This window comes from Salvelinus fontinalis, chromosome 4 (assembly GCF_029448725.1).
Source record: "Salvelinus fontinalis isolate EN_2023a chromosome 4, ASM2944872v1, whole genome shotgun sequence".
NCBI lineage: Eukaryota > Metazoa > Chordata > Actinopteri > Salmoniformes > Salmonidae > Salvelinus > Salvelinus fontinalis.
In genome coordinates, this window is record NC_074668.1 from 74655109 (window position 1) to 74679950 (window position 24842).

At 39.5% G+C, this 24842-nt stretch overlaps 2 protein-coding genes across 8 annotated transcripts; both read left to right on the top strand.

Annotated features, from left to right (window-relative positions):
* The first annotated feature begins 213 nt into the window (after positions 1-213).
* LOC129854381 (brain-derived neurotrophic factor-like) lies at positions 214-17458 on the top strand. 7 transcript variants are annotated; one of them, XM_055921346.1, is made up of 3 exons: positions 214-466; positions 971-1175; positions 16262-17458. In XM_055921346.1, the coding sequence occupies exons 2-3, from the start codon at positions 1173-1175 to the stop codon at positions 17090-17092; spliced, it is 834 nt and encodes a 277-aa protein (XP_055777321.1). In that variant the 5' UTR covers positions 214-466; positions 971-1172; the 3' UTR covers positions 17093-17458. The 7 variants fall into 7 exon arrangements, with proteins under 7 accessions (XP_055777321.1, XP_055777327.1, XP_055777325.1 ...); XM_055921350.1 differs by lacking the exon at positions 214-466 and adding an exon at positions 1880-1988 and having other exon boundaries at positions 495-1175; XM_055921352.1 differs by lacking the exon at positions 971-1175.
* A 1410-nt stretch (positions 17459-18868) lies between these two features.
* LOC129854382 (protein lin-7 homolog C) lies at positions 18869-24402 on the top strand. Its single transcript, XM_055921353.1, has 5 exons — positions 18869-19017; positions 20311-20429; positions 20949-21020; positions 21107-21316; positions 21852-24402. The coding sequence occupies exons 1-5, from the start codon at positions 18981-18983 to the stop codon at positions 22017-22019; spliced, it is 606 nt and encodes a 201-aa protein (XP_055777328.1). The 5' UTR covers positions 18869-18980; the 3' UTR covers positions 22020-24402.
* Positions 24403-24842: the final 440 nt, after the last annotated feature.

The following is a 24842-nucleotide window of genomic DNA, read 5'->3' on the forward strand; positions in this document are numbered from 1 at the left end:
CATAGGCTACCATTCCAACAGTATTTGCCATGAGCGACGAATTATTAATACCATTCTGTTTCACTTATTTTACAACTCCCTAGATAGTTCGAATCCTGGTTCAAAGTTGGGCAAATATCTCCTATTACTCATGTTACTTACCAGTACATTTGTAGCGCATATACGAGTGTCACAGGTGTGACGAATACCCCAAGCATAGCGCTTCGTCACTGCATAACAATTAGATCGCTGAGTGTTCGCGGTGCAACTGATGGAATTTTACTGAAAACAGATATCGCGTTTGAACTTGGAATTAATGATTGTAAACTGAAACATTTAGGATTTAAACCATTGAGTTGTGGGCTACAGCAAAATACCTAAACATATCTAGAAGTTTAGGGCATAGCCTAGACTACTTGAAGACGTGGATTCACTTCTGATTTTTCTAGGCATTTGAAAACGAAGCAAATAACAGTGTATTGCAAATGTAAGTATATGAGTCTGGCTCTGTTTCGTCCTCAACGCTAGTTTTATTTTTAGCAGCAACAAGTTCTCAAAGAACATCATCTGAATAGCGAGAGGAACGATAAACGATTGAGAATTGTTTGTCTTATCGGGTATCATACCACCTCTGATTGTAAAAAATCGAAATGTTCAAAGTTGTGCCGGCTTTGCGTAATATTGCCTGAGTGGTAACAATAGATAGGCAGCGAAAGATATAACCTAGGCTACTTCGTGCATATGTCTTATATTGTACAACTGTTAGGGGGGCTCAATATTATTGTGCAAACATAGCCTAATTTAAAGAACTGAGATTGTATTAATTGAGTGGTCATTTGGGGTCCCTCATAAACTTGACTGCCTTCGCTTATTTCAATCACGTAAGACCTCTAATGGCGTTGTCCGGGAGAGGGTATTGCGTATATCTGTCTTTCTATCTATACAGGCTTTTGTGAAAATCGCGGCTGGTTGTTGTTTGTCCTGACTGTAGAGCCACCAAGGTGTTACAGAGTTTAAGCACGCGGAGATTGCAAAGGGTTATTAGATTGATAAGTCACCGAAGTGGTGGGCGATCTACTGAGCACAGCAGAAGTTCTCATATGATGACTTCAAACAAGACACATTACCTACCAGCATCTGTTGGAGTGAGTGGATATTAAGACACTTCTATCTCCAGGACAGCGTTGAGGAAAATGGTAAGTAACATGGAAATACAATCGAAACAGGAATGGTATCCAAGAAATAGCAATGCTTGCGATTTAATCCGGGAATTAATTTAGGCTAGCTGGATGATGGGATGGACTCTGTGGGCTACTTAAGAAACTCTCAACAGAAACCCATGTGTTTGTTAAGAAGGATGATATTGGCAAAGCTTCTGTAAAAAGATTGGAAGTCATTTCTAAGCTCAATAAATGCAGGTAAATTATGTATTGGGATATATTGTATCATCTGTGCGCGAAATGTGCGAGTGTGCTGTATTGTCTTTCAGGACTTTAAGGTTGTGTATATTGCTAACCAGGGTTTTATGGTATGTATTGAATATCCTTTTTTCAAGTGTGGTGCCAATGAAAGCAACATGTGTGTACCTGTCGTTCTGCCCTATACATGACTTGAAGAGTGCGGCAATAACGCAGTAGGATCAGCATTGTTAGGTGTACAGCTATTTGGAGACGCTATTTGATTGAGCCTTTGTGGTGACTAGGGGCTTTTGGTATAGGTGCTGTTTTTCTTAAGGTCCGGCCAACATGTGATCAAATATTAACAGGACAGTCTTGGGGAGAAAAACGTTCACGTGACAAGGCGTTGGGAAGCAGTAGAGTAAAGCAGTATCAAATGGCACTTAACAAAACTATAGATTTTTTTTGCCCCCTTAGTTACCCTCGCTGTGTTATGCTTTCAGCACGTTGGACAGAGGCACCGGAGTCGTTGCATGGACTAAAACACCAAGTGGACATCAACTCTCTTTTGCTGTTCCCTTACCAAAGCTGGGGAATTTTTTTCAACTTTTGGTAAGCGTATGCTGAGGGAGCCCTGTGATCTATAACGGAAAACAGGAGAAAAGCGCGTGTCAATGAAGGGCTTGCGCTTTGAGATTTGTCTCGCCACTTAGAGCATGTGAAAGTTGAAATCTTAGAGCCGCTGTATAGGGCGTGCGTTCTTTTCAAGCTCCAGTCTTGGTATACAGCGTTAACTTTGGGAAATGCAAGTCTTGGTCTTGGAGATCTAACCACTCATAGTGGTTGTCAGCCCTTGAAAAGGTAAGAGTTCCCTCCATTGTGATTCATTGTTATTCATCCGCCATCCTTGTCATTATCGCCTATATTGTTTTGTGGTTTCAAATTGAACTTGGATCCTATCAAATGCACCGTCATGGTATTGTGCATTGATTTGCGTGAAATTATATCCAGCTAATTATTTTCCAATTTACTATTTTGATTTGATTTGATTGATAACAGTCAGCGTTTATGGATTTATACAAGGTGCTATTTCACCTCATGAAAGTTTCGTTTGAAGGATGTATATTTTTATACAGATTACAATAATTCTCAGTACTATGAGTGCATGACGGAGCCTTAAATTAAACACGCAAAGCACTCGTTTAGGTTTATGCTGTAGACATTTAGCAAACGTTCTTGTTCAGAGCGACTTACCAAGGCTATGCATGAAGGGAAGCTTAATGCAACTCGTAAACAAAACCTTTAGAATCACTGAAATATATTTTTTTACATTTACTGCAACACAATCTAGGCTACGGGATCCCGTCTCCCAATCGAAATGGAACTTTTGAATGCGCAATTCATGAATCGTTCTATCCGGCACTAAGCAGAATAATGGTGCATATCCTAAATAAAATATTAGCCTCAACCCAGGCTATCTCCTTCTTACTGACTCGCTTCATATTAGGGCATATCTATCTATCTATCTATCTATCTATCTATCTATCTATCTATCTATCTATCTATCTATCTATATGTATTTTTGTTTGTCTCGCATATCAAACTATTGTATTCCTCTCTCAGCCCTAAGCGGCAAAAAATAGCCTACTCTTATCTGTTTAACATCTTACCATCCTCCTTCATCGCGATCAAATCACTTGTGTTTTTACTACGGCCGCTCCTAGGTTTCATTCATACTGCGCTTTCACTCTAGTGCTAGCATCACCTGCTACCCCTCTTTGTCCGCGCACAAGTCTGTGTAGCCCACATTCGACCTGTCGGAGACAACTTCCACCTTTACAATAAATAGCAAAACCACAAATTACACAATGATTTAATGAAATATGAAGAACAAAAACATTACCGAGAAATCACCTCATAGAAATGAGAGGAATTTCAAAGATGCAATCAGAGATATGAAATTACAAGAAAGATAGGCGTGGTCAAACTGCCTATTGACAGATGTTAGGCTATGGCTGGCTAAAGGTGGTGCGAGATAAGATGGCTTGATAAGAAATTGCCAAAAAGCAGTGGGTTTTTAAGACAGTAGAAAACTAGGCATGCAAGATTGCGTTGATCTTCAAATTGATTAGTCCGCGACAATGTTTTTGCTGACTTAACGGCCAACGGACTTTAGAAATTCGTCTTGCGTGCCAGCGAAGAAACTGTGGATATTGTCTGTATTCAATCTATCTCTTTGTACGGCTTCAGTTCAAAGATTCTGATTTCAGGACGATGTTATTGAATGGCAAACAGCTGCAAAAAAAAAACTAAGATATCAACGCCCACAAGCGCTCGCAGCCCTGTTTTAATCAAGAGGCTTCCAGTGGGGTTACATTTCAATGCATTATTGATGCATTATCCTCATTTATAGGCTACGTCTGAATTATTACAGCTTCATTGTGTTTTTAAATGTTTAAGTTCAATTCTAGCTTGCTTTAGAGAACCAAATAAGGCTCTTTAAAACATAGTCCATGCGTGACTCATTATTTAATTAAATAATTTACTTAATCATTTAACGAAATGAGTATACTTATTAGGCTATTGCCTATAGGAAAGCAGGAGACCCGTTAGTTAGGATGACGCTGTGTGTTGTAACATATATCAGCTGTAATAATAAGAACAAGAGGAATCATGTTCATATTATTAATACAATGTTTTATATAATAGGCCTTATTATAAGATGATAATTACTAGGGCTATGCTAAACGAATCGATCGCCTAAAACGTTTTCGTTGTATTTGTTGCAGTGGGTTTATGAATGAATAGACCAGCGACAATATGACAAATTGGCTGCATACAAAGCAACATGTATATTGTTATTTGTTAGATTTTTAGGTTATCTGTTATATTTCTTAATTTGGTCAGGTTTTTCTTTTAATCATTTTCTCAGTAATAACATATTTTCTTCAGGAAAGTCGTAGCGAGAGGAGACGTGGGTTTATGTGTAGGCGTGCGGAGGGAGGGGAGAGCGGAGGCGGGGTAAGGGGGGTCTGTGGGGTGGCACGACACACTTTGTATGTATGAAGGTTTTTTTTAGAACTTTCTGCAATGTACGTCATCGGATCAGTCCATAAATGGGGTTGTGTTATCTTACTGAGAATCTCCCTCAACCGGCCCCCCTCTCCGCACTCTAGCGCTGCAGAGTTGGGGTGGGCGTCAGTAACAAATCTGAGGATGGTAGGTTTCATTCCAAATAACATTAAATGCTATTGTGGCATCATATTTGACAGAATATGCGTGTTTCATTCTTTATAGATGACTCACAGGGGCGATGAGAGATATTTATGTTTGCGTTACTATAAAGGTGTTTAGTTTTCCGAGTCAACCTTTCATGAACTTTAAATGGTGAGGTCTATGAACATGTATAGCTATAGCCTATAGCTCTCGGAAGTATTTTATTATTTTACATGGTAGGATCTGAAGTAGGCTAACAGTTGATAACACTCCAGTTGGAACTCTGAGTCTCAACACAAGTTTTTACCAAAAAAAAATCAGTTTTCCATCCTTTTCGTGCGTAATTGAATAGGGGATAGTTTGACATTTCCGTAACAGTAAAAAACAAAACCAACAAAAGGATAATGATTATCATAATATGAATAGGCTAATGATAATAATATTAGAATAATCGGATTATAATCAGCGGCTGCCTCGTCATGATTTTCGTCATCAGCACCTCCATCCATCTAGTTATCATGTCATTATAATGAGTTATGGCTGGTTGAAACGTTTGAATCCAGCTATTTATCTATTCAACGATGCCGAGACACATCTTGGTTAGTTTAAATCATGGGAATATACGATTACAAAAGCTGTTCCAACACAATATGTCGAGGTTGTTGTTTCCAAAACCAATACCTTGCTGTGCTGCTTGTCCAGTAATTGTAACCAACCAGACAACCTGACTGGCTGCTGGCATGACGCCACTGCAGGACAATTCGGTGTGTGTGTGTGTGTGTGTGTGTGTGTGTGTGTGTGTGTGTGTGTGTGTGTGTGTGTGTGTGTGTGTGTGTGTGTGTGTGTGTGTGTGTGTGTGTGTGTGGAACAATGAGGTCCGATGAATTGTGTCTGTTCAGAAAACAGAAAAGAGGCATAAGGGAATTGTCATATTTACAATCAACTCAATTCCGTTCTTACATGCAATTGATTAAAGTGGAGTGCATTGTACTGAATGTGCTCAGAAAAATATATGTAATTGTAAAAGCATTTGTTGTGCATGCACATTGCGCATATGTGTCTGTACAGTAGCCTAATTAATATCTTTGTTCAGCGTAACTTTGAGATGCCTTTTGGTAGAGTTGGACTCAGGATACCTGCCATGAGTGTTTGAATATGGAATGGGGTGCTGAGCTCTACCACTGGTTGGCTTTCCACACTCTTTTGATATTGACATCAAGTTGGATGCCTGTGTTATGGACAGGGGTGAGCGACTCATTTACCTTACCTATTGAAATACTTAGGTGTAGTGCTCAAATAAGAGCTTCGCTTAGATCCCCCAGACTTATATGTACATTTTATTTGTGTGAGTTGATGCTGCAGTCAATTTGATGAAACAAAGAGTGTTTTTTTTGTTCATGTTGTCTGTGTGTGTGTGTGTGTGTGTGTGTGTGTGTGTGTGTGTGTGTGTGTGTGTGTGTGTGTGTGTGTGTGTGTGTGTGTGTGTGTGTGTGTGTGTGTGTGTGTGTGTGTGTGTGTGTGTGTGTGAGAGAGAGTGAGAGAGACAAACAGATATATGAGACTTCTTGCAAATTCCCCTGAACTGAGCTTGTTATGCCTTATGCATTTTCTCATCCAGGTGTTCCCACAGGGTTTGGGGCAGTATATACATAGACAGACTAGAGTTCAAACTTTCCACTGGTTCTTAATAACACTATAGCCGGATATTCATTATGTTTCATGGGAAGCAGAGAAAGGGTTAATTGTACCCTGAAGTGTGAATTTTGATATAGAGTAGCTAATTCTCAGCAGATATGCGTATGATGCCCATTTTGATGCTGCCACAGAGCCTTGTTATTCTATCATCTGATTACTTCCAAGAGGTATCTTCTGAAGGTGTCTGTCACAGTGTGGATCTTGACATCGCTGACTTGTCAGAATTATGTCACAATTGGCAAGAGAAGATGTGAAAAGATGTATGCCTGTGTGTAGTGTCATCAGTGTTGTTTTGGGCATCTGGTCAGTGAAGAGCAGGTATAGGGTGCCACAGTGTGTGCTTCTTGTGTTCGATAAGAGAAGACTATCATGTTGTGTGAACCACACTTTAACTCCAAAATGTTATTCAATATTTCTAAATGGTTTGTTTATGGACTTCGGAACCATCTGTTTAAAAGTTTATGTCTGTTTTAGTTTTTAAAGGTTTAGTTCATCCCATGCTTCAGATTTCTGGTTACTGCCACCAACCCCTAAGAGAACCTATGGGAGTGAACAGGGCTCCATCACCATGCTCTAAATGGCATGCTCAAACCACCTTCAAGTAGCCTAACTTTATGTGATTATATAAAAAAATCAAATTCATCATGCTGCCCTTTTCTGAGTAGAAAATTGTTCAATGGGTAAAATAAAGCATGAGTATGCCGCTTCTGTCCAAGGATTGTAATGTTATGAAAGACGTGAAACAAGGAAATGTTGGTTTGCCACACCATCCATGGTAAAGCGCCCATCACGCTTGAGAACTCTTTTTGCATAGCAATGACACTTTTTGACAAAGATAACCCTAGTGGGAGATGTCCCACAGTTAACTTCAAGAATTATGTCTATTTTCTGAAAAACGATTGGTGATTGTCTGAAATTAACTTTTATTCTGAAAGTGGCATGCTGAAAGCCAGTTTAGTTCACTGCTCAACATAACATAATGGTCTTATGTTAGCATGAGTGAGTGTGTCTGAGTTTCAGTTTAGGGGCAGTAAGTTCTGATTAGGCACCCAATGTAAACTTCATCAGACACATACTGTACTGTAGGTGCAAGGGCTGATAATTAGCACTGACACGTATAGTATAGCATAGCACAGCATGGTACTCGGTATTGGCTAGCTCTTTCTGACTTTGCTTAAGCGTGACCCAACTATGCATTTTAAATTCAGTTGCGATGCACTTTATTTCAGACACGCTAAACTTCATTTTGAAGTTCTACACAAAATGCTAAATAATCTCCTCAAACAAACTCTCTTAGGTAACAAGTCTCCTGAATTTTCCACTACTTAGAACGTCACCTTGCATTGTGCTGTATTTGCAGATATGAGAGAGACCATGTTGTTGTTCTTCTCATGAGATGCCAAGTTATTTATTAATAAATTACCTTGTTGGAACAGCCCCTGTGCAAGCTTCTTTTTTGTTGGAGTCATGTCGCTCAGCGATTGCTGATGCAACTCTTTGTCATCCAGAGTTTGCCCTCGCCTACTGTGATCCTTCAGGGAGGGCTATATTCCTCTTGGCATGTCCCCGCGTGTGTTGGAGGTGGAGTGAATCACAAAGCAGGTGTGAGCATTCAATCTCATACTGCCATATGCCAAGTAATAACCCTCCACCTCATTAACTTGTACAGAGAAGAATCACGATGGCCATATAGCAAACACATCACAATAAATCTTTAATTGGAGGAGGTCCAAGCCACAAGGATAATGAGCTGTTTCCTTCATTTGACTGAGGTTGAGCCCAGAACCTTTTCTCTTCATCACTTGACTTCTCTAAACACCCACTGGATGCTAAAGTCAAAAGATTTATTAATTTAAGTGAGACATTTTCTTTCCTTTTCCAAGTTTATTGATTCAAGCCTTATTGAACACTGGTGGGATCTTCAGAATAAAGTGTACATTTTCTTGAGAATATACCTTTAATATTGTGAAGCCTTGTATTTAATGATAATACTTTTGCTTTCATATGATTAAGCTATGTGTTATGAGAAGTTTACAATTTTATGTTAGGGGTAAAGGGAATGGAGACAATTGGTATCATGGTAAAAAGTGTCTACCAGTAGGCTTTCCGCCTGCATAGATCCCAACAACTAGGACATGGAATCTTCTCATTATATAGGCTGCCTGGAAGCGGCGCTGTTCAGTAGCTCTGGTTCTCAATCAGGCATTCACCTCGCGCAAATCGTGGTGCTGTCTGCGGTTCTAAATGTTTAGTATGCGGCGCGTTACTAGAGGCGCTGTTCACGGTGCTGAATGTTTAGTTCGTGGGCGCGCTTACCACAACACTGTCAATGGTGTTGTTGTTTTTCTCGCGCTGATCGCGGCGCTGTCCGTGTTGCTGAATATTTGTGCGCTGGTATAATGTCACAACGAGGGATTACCACATATAAATTATAGGTGCACGCATGATTGCATGTCACTTTGGATAAAAGCGTCTGGTAAAAGGCTATTTTTTTTTTAAAATCTGCGGCTTCTTCAATTTAAGTTACAACAATTTCAAGAGCTAGCCTATTCGAATGCTTCTTTGTCATAAATTTGGACATTGCCTGAGATGGTTATATCTACTTGTAACCCATAGTTTTTGTTAGTATAACATACATGGCATAGCCTACCTATGGGATCTGACGATGAACCATTTCAAAGGTTTAGGAAAACGAGGTCTAGCTAGGCAGGCTTACCTTTTGCATTTATAACACATCTCCTGGTCTATACAGGAACATTTCAATGTATCCACTGTTAGTCGTAAATCTTCTGTAGACTTAATCAATCCCATACAGAATATACACTTAGTTATAACACGTTAATTACATAATTATGTAGCAGTGAATGTGTGTTTCTGTTCAATTCCACAATTGAAGTAACAGTGCTCTCTAAAGAAATGCCATATTTCTGGTAAAATGCATGGAATAAGAATCTCTTTTTGGGTAGGGTATTGGTTCTTATTTTCATGATTTATTTGGGATTTTTTAAGACCATATATATATATGCTATAAGCCTTGGACATCTTATCAGATCTAATCACATCGTATCATTACACGCAATGTAGCCACATGACACAGAATCAAATGGGTTATTTGTTTTTTATGTACAGTACAGCTACAAAAATATCACATCTGATGTCAGTGAAACACGGAAGAAAGATCCATGGCCAATCCCTTCTTTATCCCACTCCCATCTGTTGACCAAAGGCGTATAAAAAACATGTATGAGAGCTAGGCCTGCTTTGGTACTCTGGTAACCGTGTTTGGTGGCAAGCAACCAGTCAGCCAGTGGCGAGTCACATGTTGCAACGTCATTATGTAGTAAGTTACTGTAGTTGCAAGGGATACAGGCGTCATTTCAAGCTCAAGAGGTCTCTCATCGCGTAGTGCTGTCGCGGCGCAGTTTATAGCATGCAACCCCTTCGGTTTTAAGCGATCTCCAAAGGAGCCGCGCAGCCATGGGAGTCCATTACCTCAACCATGCAATTTCCACCATCAATAATTTAATCTATTTGCTGCAAAGCTGAAGAGATATCCCGAAGCTGTCGGACAGTACAGGGAAAATATAGCTTAAGTAATTACACAGGGGGTTGTCCAAAACATCACAGATGACACTGTCCTGTTGAATGGTCTCCTTTACGACTGGGCAGTAAAAGGTATGTTTTTCTTAACTTGTTTGATCATTTTCGCTCTGCTGTGTCGATGCTCGCTCTTTTTGTGAGTGGGGAGATGTTTAAAAGTATTGTAATCAAGTTGGGGATCATGCAGGCGCACCGACTCGGTCGCAGTTTGAGAGAGGATACGTGTAACTCTATCCTCTTGTTCATTAATAAAAAACGGCGTTATTATGCTGATTGAATTTCTAATAGGGACCACGAAAGGGGTCAGTGGAGGTAATCATTTCGTTTTCTGATGTGTTTAGCTGATTAATTAATGCGAAGAGTTGTACATTTAGCCATGTTAGCTATTGCCACTGTAAGAAATAGACGAGTAGACTACATTGTCTACCCACATAGGCTGTATGCCTATTGTAGCCTATTCATTTTAACCCATAATCCATGAATACAATGCATCTAAATGTAATGTTAAATAATATAGCATCGTAATTCAGATAACAATTGTTTTAACTATCTGTAAACGGACTTTCTTTTCTCAAAAACCAGAAAGGTTTGTAAGCAAATTATTTAAAAAAGTTTGATGCACTCATTAAGACTTTATAGGAAACAGCTATACCCTGCAAGGTTGGTCTAGCTCTCTCTTAAACCGGATAACCTCACAAGGCGAGGATGAATATACAGATTATAAAACGGATCCCTACATGGAGCAGTCGCGCAATTATCAAGGAGCGCGCGGATAATACCACAAATATTACGTTTTATGCGCTCTAGCGCGAGAACAACCCAGCGCCGCCGCGATACTGCTGTTTACCAAGTAAACCTTGTTAATATTTGGTGTAGAGATTTTTTTTTATTGCATTCTGTCTGAGATTATTGCTGTATTTTAGTGTAGGCTAGTTTGTCTCGAGACCTTGCATCAAATAGCTCTGAAAGTAGCCTCCAATTTGACACAGACTTGGAAAACTAACTACATATGCATTAATGACATTCCGTGAACACGATTTTCTTTTTGTTTAGTAACCTTTTGCTTTTTCAGTCTATAAGTGTTCATGTTTTCCTATTTGACTGTTATCGCCTTAAAGTTTGTGTGTGTGTGTGTGTTTGTGTGTTCGTGAGAGAGAGAGAGAGAGAGAGAGAGAGAGAGAGAGAGAGAGAGAGAGAGAGAGAGAGAGAGAGAGCGAGAGAGGATTAGGGAACATCTCGTGGTCTAATACGCCATCTAGCGCAAATATATGGAAACTACTTGACACCCGTTTTAAAGTAGGACTTGGTCTAGGTCTAATGTGCTGCTGTTGAGCCTTTATCTTATTATTGTTCGTATAGCCCACTTGCAATCAACTTGCAATAAACATCGTTTTAAGATACAACTGATTTATTCAGATATAAATATGGGCAGTAGACTAATAAGCTAACTTGAGCACTGTCGATGAAAGTCATTATCTTCAAGACATGCCTTTCATCACATTGCTAAATGTAATTATCCTAAGGGTTTATAAGGGCTATTTAAGGGTTGTAAAAATCTAAAGGAGAGTACAGAGTACTGGGATTGTCGACCTATGTGGGGACACTGTCTGACAGTGTCAATAGATTAATTGACATGTAATGCAGACCTTATGTTTATTTATGAATTAAAATGGCCTACACTGGTATTACAGGCTATCAATTGGAAACTTGTCATTTTAACAGCCAATTTACACATAAAAAATATTGTTAGGCTGCAGTTTTGAAGCAGTTATCATTTTACCTGTGTTACCTGGTTTGCGGTCACGTTGACAGGTTAACATGTTGCACCACTAATTAGTTGTAAGTGCAACTTGCGGATAGACATACAGGAAATGTTGCACTTATTAGCGTACTACGTTTATCAGGAGGCGGCTTAAGTATGAAGTCGGTAACCTTTGAATATTATGATATTGTTATATATAGGCTATTGGACCTGTCTTTTGTAAACTGGCACATTAATGACACTTACTGGTTCTTTCCAGAGGAAGTGGTGGAGGACAACGCCCACAGTGTCTGTCAATGGAAAATATGCAATTCATGATCTACTGGAACATATTCCAACAGTCTTAACATGTCTTGTTTTAAGTGGTCATTACATTTATTTTATATCAGAGTTTGCCTAGAGGAAAAGCTACAGTAAATGATACTTATCCATTTGAAGATGCTATTTGCGAGTGTCAGATAGGGAGCAGATCTCTTCAAAACAGGCTTCCACGTGGTTTCTTGGTTCCATCTGTTAGCTATTACTGGGAAAAAGGATAATGGCGTTACATTTGTATATTGTGACTGAGTCCTCTAGTATGTTTCCAAAATATATAGTTCATATAAATGAAGCACTATCTTTTAAGTAGGTTTATTTGGAGCACATACAAAGGTCATATTTTAATGGACTGGATAGGAAAACATGTTGATTGGTGTAGCCATAGCACAAGCTGATGTACAGGGATCTTGGATCATGTGGAGAAAGGGTATTTTCCTCCTCGTAGTGACTTACTTGACAATGTGTTTTCAAAGTGAAAACGTTTGTTAACTTTTCACTGGAAAAGAGAGGAGTGTTAAGACAAAAATGTTGAGAAAATGTGTCTTTGAAAAAGAAAGTTAGTATGTATTGCCACAGACATTTTGCCCACATACATGACTGTAAGTTAAGTGTAAGTGAAATGTGAAGTCATATGTGCTGAGTTTTGTACATGGTTGAAACACCATTGTGTTTGTGAATCCACTCCAGCATCTGTCAAAGGGAGATTTTTCATTATAATCCCCACCTGGCACGAAGTACAAACACTGCAAGGCACCAAGCTATCTCTAAACCCAACCGTATAGCCGTGCCGGCCTCTCTCACAACAATTGAACAGGTGCTCATCTGAATGTGTCATCGTAAAGCCCTGCCACTACGTGGAAATCCGTCAACTTTTATCTATGAACGTTCTGAATGCACCAAATGCAACTGTAAAGGACTGATTTTATTGATGCATATCTTGATTTTACGGAATATGTTATGGCTGGATAGAGTGTGGAAGTTTGATTGTTCTCTTCCACACCATACTGTACATATCCAGTACATGATAATTAAATATCAGTGTACTGATTACCTGGAGATAAAAAGAAATTGGACCGTAAAATCCAATTCAGAGCTGAAGATATTCTCAAATCTGATATAGTAAATGAGAACATACCAGCCATGGTGAGAATCACTTTTACTTTGGTTTGAATTAGATAGGTCTCAGAGAGTACTGTTATTCTGAGCCAGTCCCACAGCAATAAAGTGATTCATCGGCTAGATTGCATTTTAACAGGATGTTGATTGAGAGCATAAGCCATATTGATTTTCCTGATGGAAACAGGAAATAGCCGAGTTAGAAATAAAATTATTTGTTGTTCCCGGTGTGAGGAGGCCCAGAGGACTGGCAGGCAATTGCACACTGATGAGTGGCACTGCCCCCAAAACACCTCCCCTCCATCCTGTCCCCTATGGAGACCTGGGAGAGACGTCATCTGTGGTTGTTATGCCGCGAAATGACGCCTGCGCTGACTCCCCACCCCCTGTTACTGCAACTTAGCTCCAGTGATCCATCAGGGAAGAAGGACTACTACCTCTGCTGCAGCATATTCTACATGAAGATGGACCCCCAATCAGTTCATGTATCAATAAGCAGTGGGATGGGATTTCAGTCCATGGATTTGTTTTCCTTGATCATTGGGGCAGCCTAATGACGGGATTTGACAGGTCACAGGAACACTTTATAGGATGATAAAGGATTACCTCTTATGAATAATTATTTTCAAATTTCAATATTGAGAAAATGTTGGAATGATTTCCTGCTCATCTATGTTTGCTTGGCTATGTTTTGTCTCCAAGGTTGTCTTGTCAGTAGGAGGAAAGATGTCCCCATCCCCCTGCAAACACGTACAAACCAAGCCCTCCTTTCCTCTCCTCCTCCATTCCCTCCCTTCCCTCTAACACACACTCACACTCTGGAGAAACACGTCACTGAGCTTGGGGACTCAGCGGCTCATTAAGGAGAAGGATGTGATATTCTCAATCGAGACTGTGAGACTCCCAGCACGCCTATTTATAGATGCAATATCTCTATGGCAGTCACTGTGGCGTTGGCTAATCGCAGCCGTGGCCCCAGACGCCAATTAAGAATGAAACAAATGCTTTTTAGGTGGGATCTGCCCCTCCCTTCTGCTAAGGTCCTTCCGTCCGCCACAATGCCTGGTGGGGGAGCGGATCTGCTTGGAACGTATTCCTGCATCAGGTCGGGATACAAGGAGGGCAGCATGCAGAGTGCAGTCAAAGCCCTGCCGTGGCTATTTTTAAATGCACCCCTCTGGAGAGCAAGAGCTAGGTTTCTTATAATGTGGTTGTTTTCATATGTTTGACTCTGGGTCTGGGATGTCCGTGGATATGTTGAATTGCTGTGACTCATAGGGCATAAAGGTAAGAGATGCTATTGTGAGCTAGGGGTGAAGGATGAGGGTGTGTGTGTATATTGATGTATTTTGGCTCTGTTGGGCCCTTGTGGCATTCTTTCCCTTGCAATGTCTGTTTACCAAATTTATGTGAGCAGCTGTACAGAGTATGCATCTGATAGAAGGGGTACGTGAGTGTGTCAGGATGCAAGCACATTACCTCTCTTCACTTTTCTAACCAGTACTTTACTGACTCTCTCTCAGTCTCTGCTAGCGCTACTGGTCACTCTCAGCATTCCTTTATTTATACATCTCTATGTCCCTTAATAAATCCTGCTCCCAATTTGACCCTATCAAGTTTAGCATATTAATGGTAATATTGCATCAAAGATTGGTTGCCTTTTGCAAAATCACACAAAATGAACAGTCACTTATCTGAACCTAGTCAGAAACACTCATGTATTCAACCAATCAATCGATCAATAAGTCTCTATTAACCCTGTGGGAAATGTGGTGTGAAGTCAGGATAACACATGAAACGTGTTAGGCTACAATACATGGCATTGTATTGGAAACTGTTATGCTGGTGAATGAGGACCCAAAAGCGACTTAACAAAAACAGAGTCTTTATTCCAGTCTTAAACAAAACGGTACTCCAGGATATATCTTAGATGACACCTGCTCACACGCAGCATCTGTTGAAGGCAAAAACACGACAGGGCGGAACCAGGACACAGAACAGCAAACATCAAACAAAGATCCGACAAGGACAGAAGCGGAAAACAGAGGGAGAAATAGGAACTCTAATCAGAGGGCAAAATAGGGGACAGGTGTGAAAGATTAAATGAGGTAGTTAGGAGAATGAGGAACAGCTGGGAGCAGGAACGGAACGATAGAGAGAGAGCGAGAGAGGAAGAGAGGGAGGGGAAGAGAGAGGGATAGAAAGAGGGAAAGAACCTACTAAGACCAGCAGAGGGAGACAAATGGAAGGGAAGCACAGGGACAAGACATGATAATCAAATGACAAAACATGACAGAAACATGATATAACTTGCCTGTTCTATAGCTACACTGAAAAAAAGTATTCAGGCCACATAGCGTTTATGATACAGTACATGCCAACCTTGGATTACAACATCAAATATAAGAAAGATAATGATGATGATAATAGTGATGATGATGATTATGATGAAGACATACTGTAGTTTCATTATTAGTTTAACATAATTGTTTAAAAAATTGTTGTTGTTTGTTGTTGTTGAAGAAGAGAAAATAATGATATATTGGGTTGCACTTCATAATAGGATGGACCATTAGGAGATAATTAGCAATCTAATGCTTTGACACTTAAAACATGATGCCTAGCCACATCCACTCCCAGTCTGAAAAAACTTGGCCTCAGTTGAAAACGCTGGTGTCAGCAGCCCTTAATGTTGCTTCTGGGGCCTTTGTGGGAAATATTGTAACGTTGTATGAGGAAACAGAAAAAATGGAATTCACAAGAATGTATGGTAATTACTTATACTGTTATTTGCAAGTTGGCCAAGTAGTAGTGGGCACTCATGGTGGTGTCAGACTGTTGGCTTTCTTTGCAGCTGGAGGAGAAATGTGATACTTTGGTAGTAATGGGGGGAGATGGTAGGCGTGCATCATCTAATGGTGCTTAGTAATAACTGAAAGGAACACAATTAGATTGTGATCCAACCTTGAGATATTATGGAATACTGTAATAATGAGTGTATTATAAACAGTATATTGTATAAGCACACAACTCTGATAACTCAATTGAAGAAAACTGTTGATATATTATATAATACTTAATGTAGCTACATAAGATTATATACATATGAATTGCACTTAATTTCATTCTCTCTCCCCTCTCATCCTTCTCTCTGCTCTCTCTTTCTCTCACTCTCTAGTTCCACCAGGTTAGAAGAGTGATGACCATCCTGTTCCTTACTATGGTTATTTCGTACTTCAGTTGCATGAGAGCTGCTCCCATGAGAGACGCCCCGGGTATAAGGGGCCACCGAACGGAAGGCTACTTGGGTGCTGCAGTGACGGTCGGCCAGGGCCACGGGACTCCACAGAGCGGGGGTGGGCCGGGCCAGCATGGGGGACTGCCCTCGCTCACAGACACGTTTGAGCAGGTTATTGAGGAGCTCTTGGAGGTGGAAGGAGAAGCATCTCAACTGGGGCCTGGGGCTGACAAGGGCCAGGGAGGAGGGGGTCCTTCCTCTCTGGTCACCACGGAGACCAAGGATGTCGACCTGTATGCATCGCGGGTGATGATCAGCAACCAAGTGCCTTTAGAGCCACCGCTGCTTTTTCTCCTGGAGGAATACAAAAACTACCTGGACGCCGCTAACATGTCCATGAGGGTACGGCGGCATTCTGACCCGTCGCGGCGTGGAGAGCTGAGTGTGTGTGATAGTATTAGCCAGTGGGTGACAGCTGTGGACAAAAAGACAGCAATAGACATGTCTGGGCAGACCGTTACCGTCCTGGAAAAGGTCCCTGTCCCCAATGGCCAACTGAAGCAATACTTTTATGAGACCAAATGTAACCCTATGGGGTACACAAAGGAGGGCTGCCGTGGAATAGACAAGAGGCATTATAACTCCCAATGCAGGACAACCCAGTCCTACGTGCGAGCGCTCACCATGGATAGCAAAAAGAAGATTGGCTGGCGGTTTATAAGGATAGACACATCATGTGTATGCACATTGACCATTAAAAGAGGAAGATAGTGTATATAATGTATAGATTTTATTGAGAGTTTAAAAAAGAGAGTAAAGAGAAAATATCTATTTGTATATATACATAACAGGGTAAATTATTCCGTCAAATGAAAATTTTATGGACTGCATGTAAAAAAAGATGACGTTTATACAGTAAAAGTGATACTACAGTCTATTTATTGAACATATTCATGACCTTGTAAACAATTAAAAAAAGATCTGATCAGTCATTTGCGCCCAGTTTAAATTACTATATCACATTCCTCAAGACATTGTGGTTTGTTTACGTTGCCAAGAATGTGAGAAAGAAGGAAAAGAGTGATGAGGATGAGGGAGAGGGTGAGGACGAGTTCCATAAAAAAAACTTGCATGCTGCTTCAATTGTGAATTGAGAATTTGTCCACCTAAGAAAAAAGGATATGATACCGACCAAAACATTCCGTTTACATACTCAACAGTAAGGGGTTCCTCCTCAGTACTTTATCTGTTTACTGTTCTAAACTTCTCAAGGTAATGTTGGAATTACATACTATGTCAAGGTGCTGTTGTCAAAGCTTTGCTGTTTATTTTTTTATCCCCACCAGAGGACAAAATATAAGAATATATATATATATATATAAAATTTATTCATTGACATATGTTTCTGGATTAATATAATTCATTTTGTATGTTGTGAAGTTGTTTGCAATATTAAATTGAAATATTTGAAGAAATAAAAATGACTATAGGCAACTGAAAAACAAAACCAATGTCAATAAAGTTTGAACCCTACATTTCTAGTTACACTGCATAAACATTAGAGGAAAACATGGACGAATGGACGGCCAGACAGATCAGCAGACAGATACATAAATACCTACCTTCCTACATGCATACCTACCATCCTACCTACCTACGTACCTGCCTGTCTGCCTGCATGCATGCAGACCAGATGAGGCTGGTGGGAAGAGCTAGAGGGGGACAGGCTCATTGTAATGGCTGGAATGGAATAAATGGAATGGTATCAAAACATATGGAAACCACATGTTTGACTATGTTCCATTTATACCATTACAGCCATTACAATGAGCCCGTCCTCCTAAAGCAGACAGACAGAAAGACAGACAGACAGACAGACCAGATAGATTTTATTTTCATCAGCATTGGCTTGGTTATAAAAGCCTCAATATATACTCAATCAACAACACAAAGAATCCGAACATATAGAAGGCCCATAAGTCTACGTCGTATATAGCCTAGGCTACAAGCTGATCCTTGATGGCCTATGAGAGCTTAATGATGAGTACATTCAAAGTTTTCAACCCTGAAGACAGGATCCTTGACTGGTGAATTCCTTGGATGGGCCATCTCAACCCTATCCCATCAACACAGGTAGGTGTCCCATGCCTAGAAATGGATGGTCAACATTCTCTCACAAAGGATACCAAAATTTGCCTAATTGTGATAATAAAATATAACAATAAAAGTGCATTCAAGGTATATTCCGTAAGATTTTCACACACAAATAGCACTTCAATTCTTGTATATATCTATAGTACTCATGAAATTGCATTTTATGAGAGAAAAATCACTTTTCTAAACATCATTTGAGGTATCCTACCAAAGTATAGGCCTACATAATGTGTTTACAAGTTTCCTATCACAACAAAAACATAAACATTGCAGGTTATACATTTAGGACACCACATTTTCTAAAATATCAAACAAAACTTCAGTGATATATGACTTCTCAGTTTTTCCCCCATCTTGGATTTGGCACATCGACCGTATATTGCGCGGATTGCGTGTCCTTGGCGCAACAACAATCCCCGTCAATACAGCTCAAATCTGTTTATCGCCGAGTGGATATTTTGCTAGCCTGATAATTTCTCCCGAACAGTGCCGGATTTAGGCTATTATGGCGTCTTTGGGGGAACCTGTTCGACTGGAAAGAGGTAAAACGTCAAATTACACAGATTGCTTGATCAATAATAATAGTTAAAATTATGAAAATACACACACAAGCTTAACAGATGGCTAGCTAGTTAACGGTAGCTAATCTGGAATTTAATTTAGTTAGCTAACTAACGTTAGCGCAAGTCATTTAATTTAGAAATAACTAGCCCATGTACAATCATTTCTCAAAAGTCGAAAGAAAAATAGATTATTCCAATATAATCCGCTTTAGTTTTCAGAAAGACAGATGGCTGAGTTGCTAATGTTGTAGACAGCTAAGGTTAGCTAATTTAGCTAACAAGATAGCCATCCTCAAGGCTGGTAGTAGGTAGTTTGCAGTGGTACTTAAGTACAAATACTTTAAAGTACTACTTAAAAGTATTTTAAGTCGTTTTTGGGGCTATCTGTACTTTACTATTCATATTTTTGCCACATTTTTTTTACTTCACTATATTTCTAAAGAAAATAATGTACTTTTTACCCCATACATTTTCCCTGACACCCAAAAGTACTGGTTGCATTTTGACAGGAAAAGGTCAAATTCACACGTTTATCAAGAGAACATACACTGGTCATCCCTACTGCCTCTAATCTGGCGGACTCACTAAACACAAATGCTTTGTTTGTAAGTTAATGTGTGAGTGTTGTAGTGTGCCCCTGGCTATCCATAAATACAAAAATTGTGTCATCTGGTTTGCATAATGTAAGTCATTTGAAATTATTAATACTTTTACTTTTGATACGTATATTTTAGCAATTCAATTTACTTGTTATACTTAAGTATAGTTAAAACCAGATACTTTTACTCAAGTACTATTTTACTGGGTGACTTTTACTTGTCGTTTTCTATTAAGGTATCTTTACTTTTACTCAAGTATGACAAATGGGTACTTTTCCCACCACTGGTAGTTTGTAGCTTCCTAGTAATGTTAGCAGTTGCACCCAAACAAAAGTTCAGCGTCTAGTATGTAGCTCAGTAGCTTGCTAGGTTAATTTGAAAATGTTGCGCCCTAAAGCCCAGACTGTTACTATGTTGAATTCTACCATGTGTTTACAAGCAGTGTGATGAAGATTTGGTAATGATCAGCAATGCCTGTATTGTAATACCCTGTGCATAGACAGATTTACTGCATCAATCTACAAAATCAAAACCAACAGACTCCATTACTCTTGTGCTGGAGTGTTAGATCCTCTGCCTCAAGCAATTATTTCCCAAACCAAAGTCTTTAAATCAATGTAAATTATTGGTAAGATCTCTGACGGGGGGTGGTCTCCATGTTTTCTCCCCGCAGACATTTCTCGAGCCATTGAATTGCTTGACAAGCTCCAGAGGACGGGGGAAGTGCCACCCCAGAAACTGCAGGCACTGCAAAGGGTCTTGCAGAGCGAGTTCTGTAATGCTGTGCGAGAGGTGAGCTGAGACTATGCCATTAAATGCCCATCACACCCTTCAAAATTCAACTCATTTGGCCAAATCTGGACCTGAAGGCCAGAAGTACTGCTGATTTTCATTCTCACCCTCCAATCAGTGTGATTGATTCAGACCTGGGGTACCAGGTGAGTGGAAAAAAATAGCCAGCAGTACTCTGGACCTCCAGGCTCTGATTTGTGTACTTGTGTGAGATGGGGCTGACACAGACAGGCCTATAAAACATGACATGTTTGATTGCTGCCTATGGACTAGTTAGTTGACTTCTGATGTAAGATTTGTCATTCCTTCAGTGTATCATAAAGCATTATTTTCAATGTAGTTTTGTGATTATAAAATGAGCTATCCAGTTTGAGGATTAATTAATAGCTTGGAACCCTGGACAGCAAGAACTACCAGGATTACCATTTTTAACATGCCAGACTTTTTGAAGGAAGTCATTTAGCTTAGCAGTTTGCATTTGACTAACCTTCTTTCTGCCTTTTCTAAACAACTCCTTAGGTGTATGAACATGTGTATGAGACAGTGGACATTAATAGTAGCCCTGAAGTCAGGGCCAATGCCACAGCCAAGGTATGTCACAACAACAACAACCAATATTAAACAACAACTCTGTAGGCAACTCTGGGTTAACAACTTTTTTCTCTCTTGCCTTGTAGGCCACTGTTGCAGCGTTTGCGGCCAGTGAGGGGCACTCACACCCTCGCGTGGTGGAGCTGCCTAAGACGGAGGAAGGACTTGGCTTCAATATAATGGGAGGGAAGGAACAGAACTCTCCTATTTACATCTCACGCATCATTCCTGGGGGAATCGCCGACCGCCACGGGGGCCTCAAGAGAGGCGACCAGCTTCTTTCTGTCAATGGGGTGGTACGTGTTGTTTATGCAGTCTCTGGCTGTGTCCGAATACCCGTACTTGCGTTCTAAATAGTAGGCATTTTGGGAAGGCAGATTTTTTTGTTGTTGTAGTGGTATGTGAAATTTTGAAAATTGAGTATGCTTTAAAAATTCCAGGATCTCCTACTCATTTTGGATTTTAACTAGTAGAATTTGCTGCACGCTTGAGGAAGAGAATCGTATTTCGAGGCCCACGTGTGTCTGACAACAGTTGATAAACAGCTGAGGAGACGAGCTGTACCGAAATGAATGAATGTAGGGAATCAACGCAATTGCGCATTAGATGATGTAGGCTGAGCCTAGTATGCTGTTATATTTTGCTTACTGCATTTGTTTTTACTAAACCCAAAGTTCTAAGTAGTATGATAAGTACACAGTATGCAGTGTAAGTAAATAGCAAGCAAACCAGATTTCGGACATGGCCACTATCAATATACATTTATCATATTCAGTCACCTAATTTTGTTTGTTATTTTAATTAATCCTCCTTTTATCTCTTTCTTTCCAGAGTGTGGAGGGGGAGCACCATGAGAAAGCTGTGGAGCTTCTCAAAGCTGCCCAGGGCACTGTGAAGCTGGTGGTCAGGTACACTCCTAAAGTCCTTGAGGAAATGGAATCCCGCTTTGAGAAGATGAGGTCTGCAAAGCGCCGGCAACAGAACAGCTATCCCCAATAGTGTTTTTTCATCACTGGCACACAATTCCCTTGTCTTTTACCCTCTTCCAGCCATTTGTCCCAGTCACAATTTTAACCTTCATCTAAAACTTAGCAGACTACGTTTAGTTTGTATCCACATATATTATATTTCTACCTTTTCTACAACCTACCCCTTCAACTTCTGACACTGTCCTCCACACCTCGACTCAAGGCAAACACTAGATTTATCATATTTCTACAAGTAGTTGGTCATTCACGCTTTACATATGCATTACATTTTGGACTGACATATTGGATGCCGTTTGAGGACCTGTGAGACCCACCACAGAGGTTCATTGATTGAAGAGGTGGTATTTTTTTATTTTAGTACAGCCTTTATAAAGTGCCTCAGGGCAATACAAATGTATTTGAACTTGTACTGTCATTCAAATTACAAAACTAAGCTCAGATGATTCAACACTTCAATGCCATGTTTACCAAGCATTTGCAGGAACGCAAACGTCACACCTGCTATTTTTGAGAGCGAGAAGAAACTGGTAGTAATAGAATACATTTGGGATATAAGCGGTATAGAATAAATATTATTGAAGGCATTGTGTGTAAATTGATATAGACATTTTGTGTTTACCAGTATATGAAGGCTAAATGGAGACTATCTTTTACCATTGTCTCTGTTTTGTTTTTTTCCTCCTGAAAATAACAGGTGTGATCGTTTTGGTAGATCTGTGTTTAGTATTCTAATCTAAATTCTAAATTGTTAAGGAATTAAATAATACATTCTCTGAATTTATTTTTAACCTCGTGCTGATGTTTTCACTGTCTTACAAACTTTAAAAAAAGATTTTGCTGTCTCATAAAATATTCAGCAACTTCTAGCTTTTGCTTACCATGAATCATTTATATTATTCAAATGCGTAGGTTTTCAGTGGGCTGGGAGAAGGCTTTCTAAGATGCTGTGCTCTCTTTTAAAATTCAGATAACCTTTCCCCCTTATGACTGTAAGGGGGGGACAGTATACAATTTTTAGACCTGAGGCAAACCTGACATTTTAAATATTTCAAAAGAGCAATAAGTCAGAACCTTTTGAAACCAGAGGGGTATTTCACAAACAGGGTCAGTGGATTTTGAGATTCCCCAAGAATGCTGCTTTCCCATAGTAATTTTAGTTTTTAATTTCTTTGAGTTACTTTGCTTTATTCACACTTCAACGGTGTGGCCAACTCATTCAAGGTGGGTTTACAATAGGTCGGCCAACTTGTCGCAGCAACGACGAAAACATGCCATTGTTGTCCAACATCAACTGATGTTTCCAGAAAGTATAAACGAGAAAAAGACAGTATTGCACTACCACCAGCATGATTGTTTGAAATAGGGTGCTACCTGCTATCTTTCAACGTGAGTAAACGCATTATTGAATGGCATGCATTAAAACATGCATGTAATCTACTGGTATGTGAAACCCACCTTCATTAATACAGTTCATAATAAAGACCAATAACGTTGCTATGCTGTTGCTAAGCTGTGGTTGAGTTAACAAAGCCATATTTTTGGTTGCTGACTTACAGGTTCGAATAACTACTTGTGGAGCTATAAAATTAGGTACATGTCCCATTTGGGTGACCTATCCCTTTAAGATGTGAACTTAATTTGATTTCAATTCCAGATATTATGTTAATTTTCACCTGAATAGCATAGTTTGTATTTTATCTTATGATGGTCACTCGTGAATGTACTGTGCAATTCCAGTTATATTGATAAAATTAGATTTAATGTTTTTTTTGCTGAATTGAATAAAATGTATTCTTCTAAATCATGAAACATTTTGTATTTCCTTCACTCTAAAGTTTTCTTCACTTCATAAACAAATTATTCTATGTTCTATTCATTCTTTTAAAAAGATGTGTAAATTAAGCAAAGGCTTAACCGATTTGGCACCCCATAGCAAGTTGGTTACATGTCAGCTTGCCCCTTAGTATGATTACTGAAATGTTGTCCTTGTGACTGACATGAATGGTTTCAACCGAATGTTCAGGACAGTTACCTTGCCAATTCCTAGAGCTTTGTGAAACACCCCTCAGGTTTCTACCCTCTTATATTTTGTAAGGGTCAATAGAATATTTTTCTAAGTGTTTTCTTTTGATATTTACATTTTTTACAAGGGATTTTCATGAGAGAGAAAAAATCCTGAAATTATTTGTATTCCTTTTCTGACCGTGTTCTATTCTTGTTTTGAGTACCAAGACCAAACTTGCAACATTTATGAGAACTATTTGATTGAATGTTTGCTTGTTCTGGACTGTTAGGTCTACTTACAAAATGTGCTGCTCTCAGTTTATTCTGTCCATTTGTATTGTTTATTGTGTTACAAAAACTGCACAAAATAAATTATACCATGAAAAATGTTTTAATTTCCTTATTTTTATTCTCAACTTAAATAATACTACCATAAATTTTATTGTGTAATTCCTTTAACACATGTAGTTTTAACATCCTTTTTGTTTAGGAGACCCACATTTTTTGTTTGATAACTTTTGAAGATGCCATATTATGTCATATTGCCAGAGGCAAGAATGGTACTATAGTAAGGGTTATGTACCATTTCATAGAGTATGGCACTATGTTGGTACTAATGTAGTCCAAATTAGGTGTCTGTTCTAAGGTCACAGCACAGTCCCAGCTCCGTCCGTCCAGTTATTGACCACTGAGAGTCAATGGCACTTTGCTGGACTGAACAGTGGCCCAATCACTTACATGGGGCGTATCATTATCACCATGTAGTGATTCCAGTTTCCCTAAAAAAAAAAAAAATCTGACATTTTTCATTGTGTTGCCGCCGCCCGGC

Excerpts from the sequence above, each read along its gene's own strand:
- LOC129854382 (XM_055921353.1), top strand. The coding sequence starts at position 18,981 with ATGGCGTCTTTGGGGGAACCTGTTCGACTGGAAAGAG. Across the intron at positions 20,430-20,948 it reads TCTGTAATGCTGTGCGAGAG|GTGTATGAACATGTGTATGA; the intron begins GTGAGCTGAGAC and ends ACAACTCCTTAG. Across the intron at positions 21,317-21,851 it reads TTCTTTCTGTCAATGGGGTG|AGTGTGGAGGGGGAGCACCA; the intron begins GTACGTGTTGTT and ends CTTTCTTTCCAG.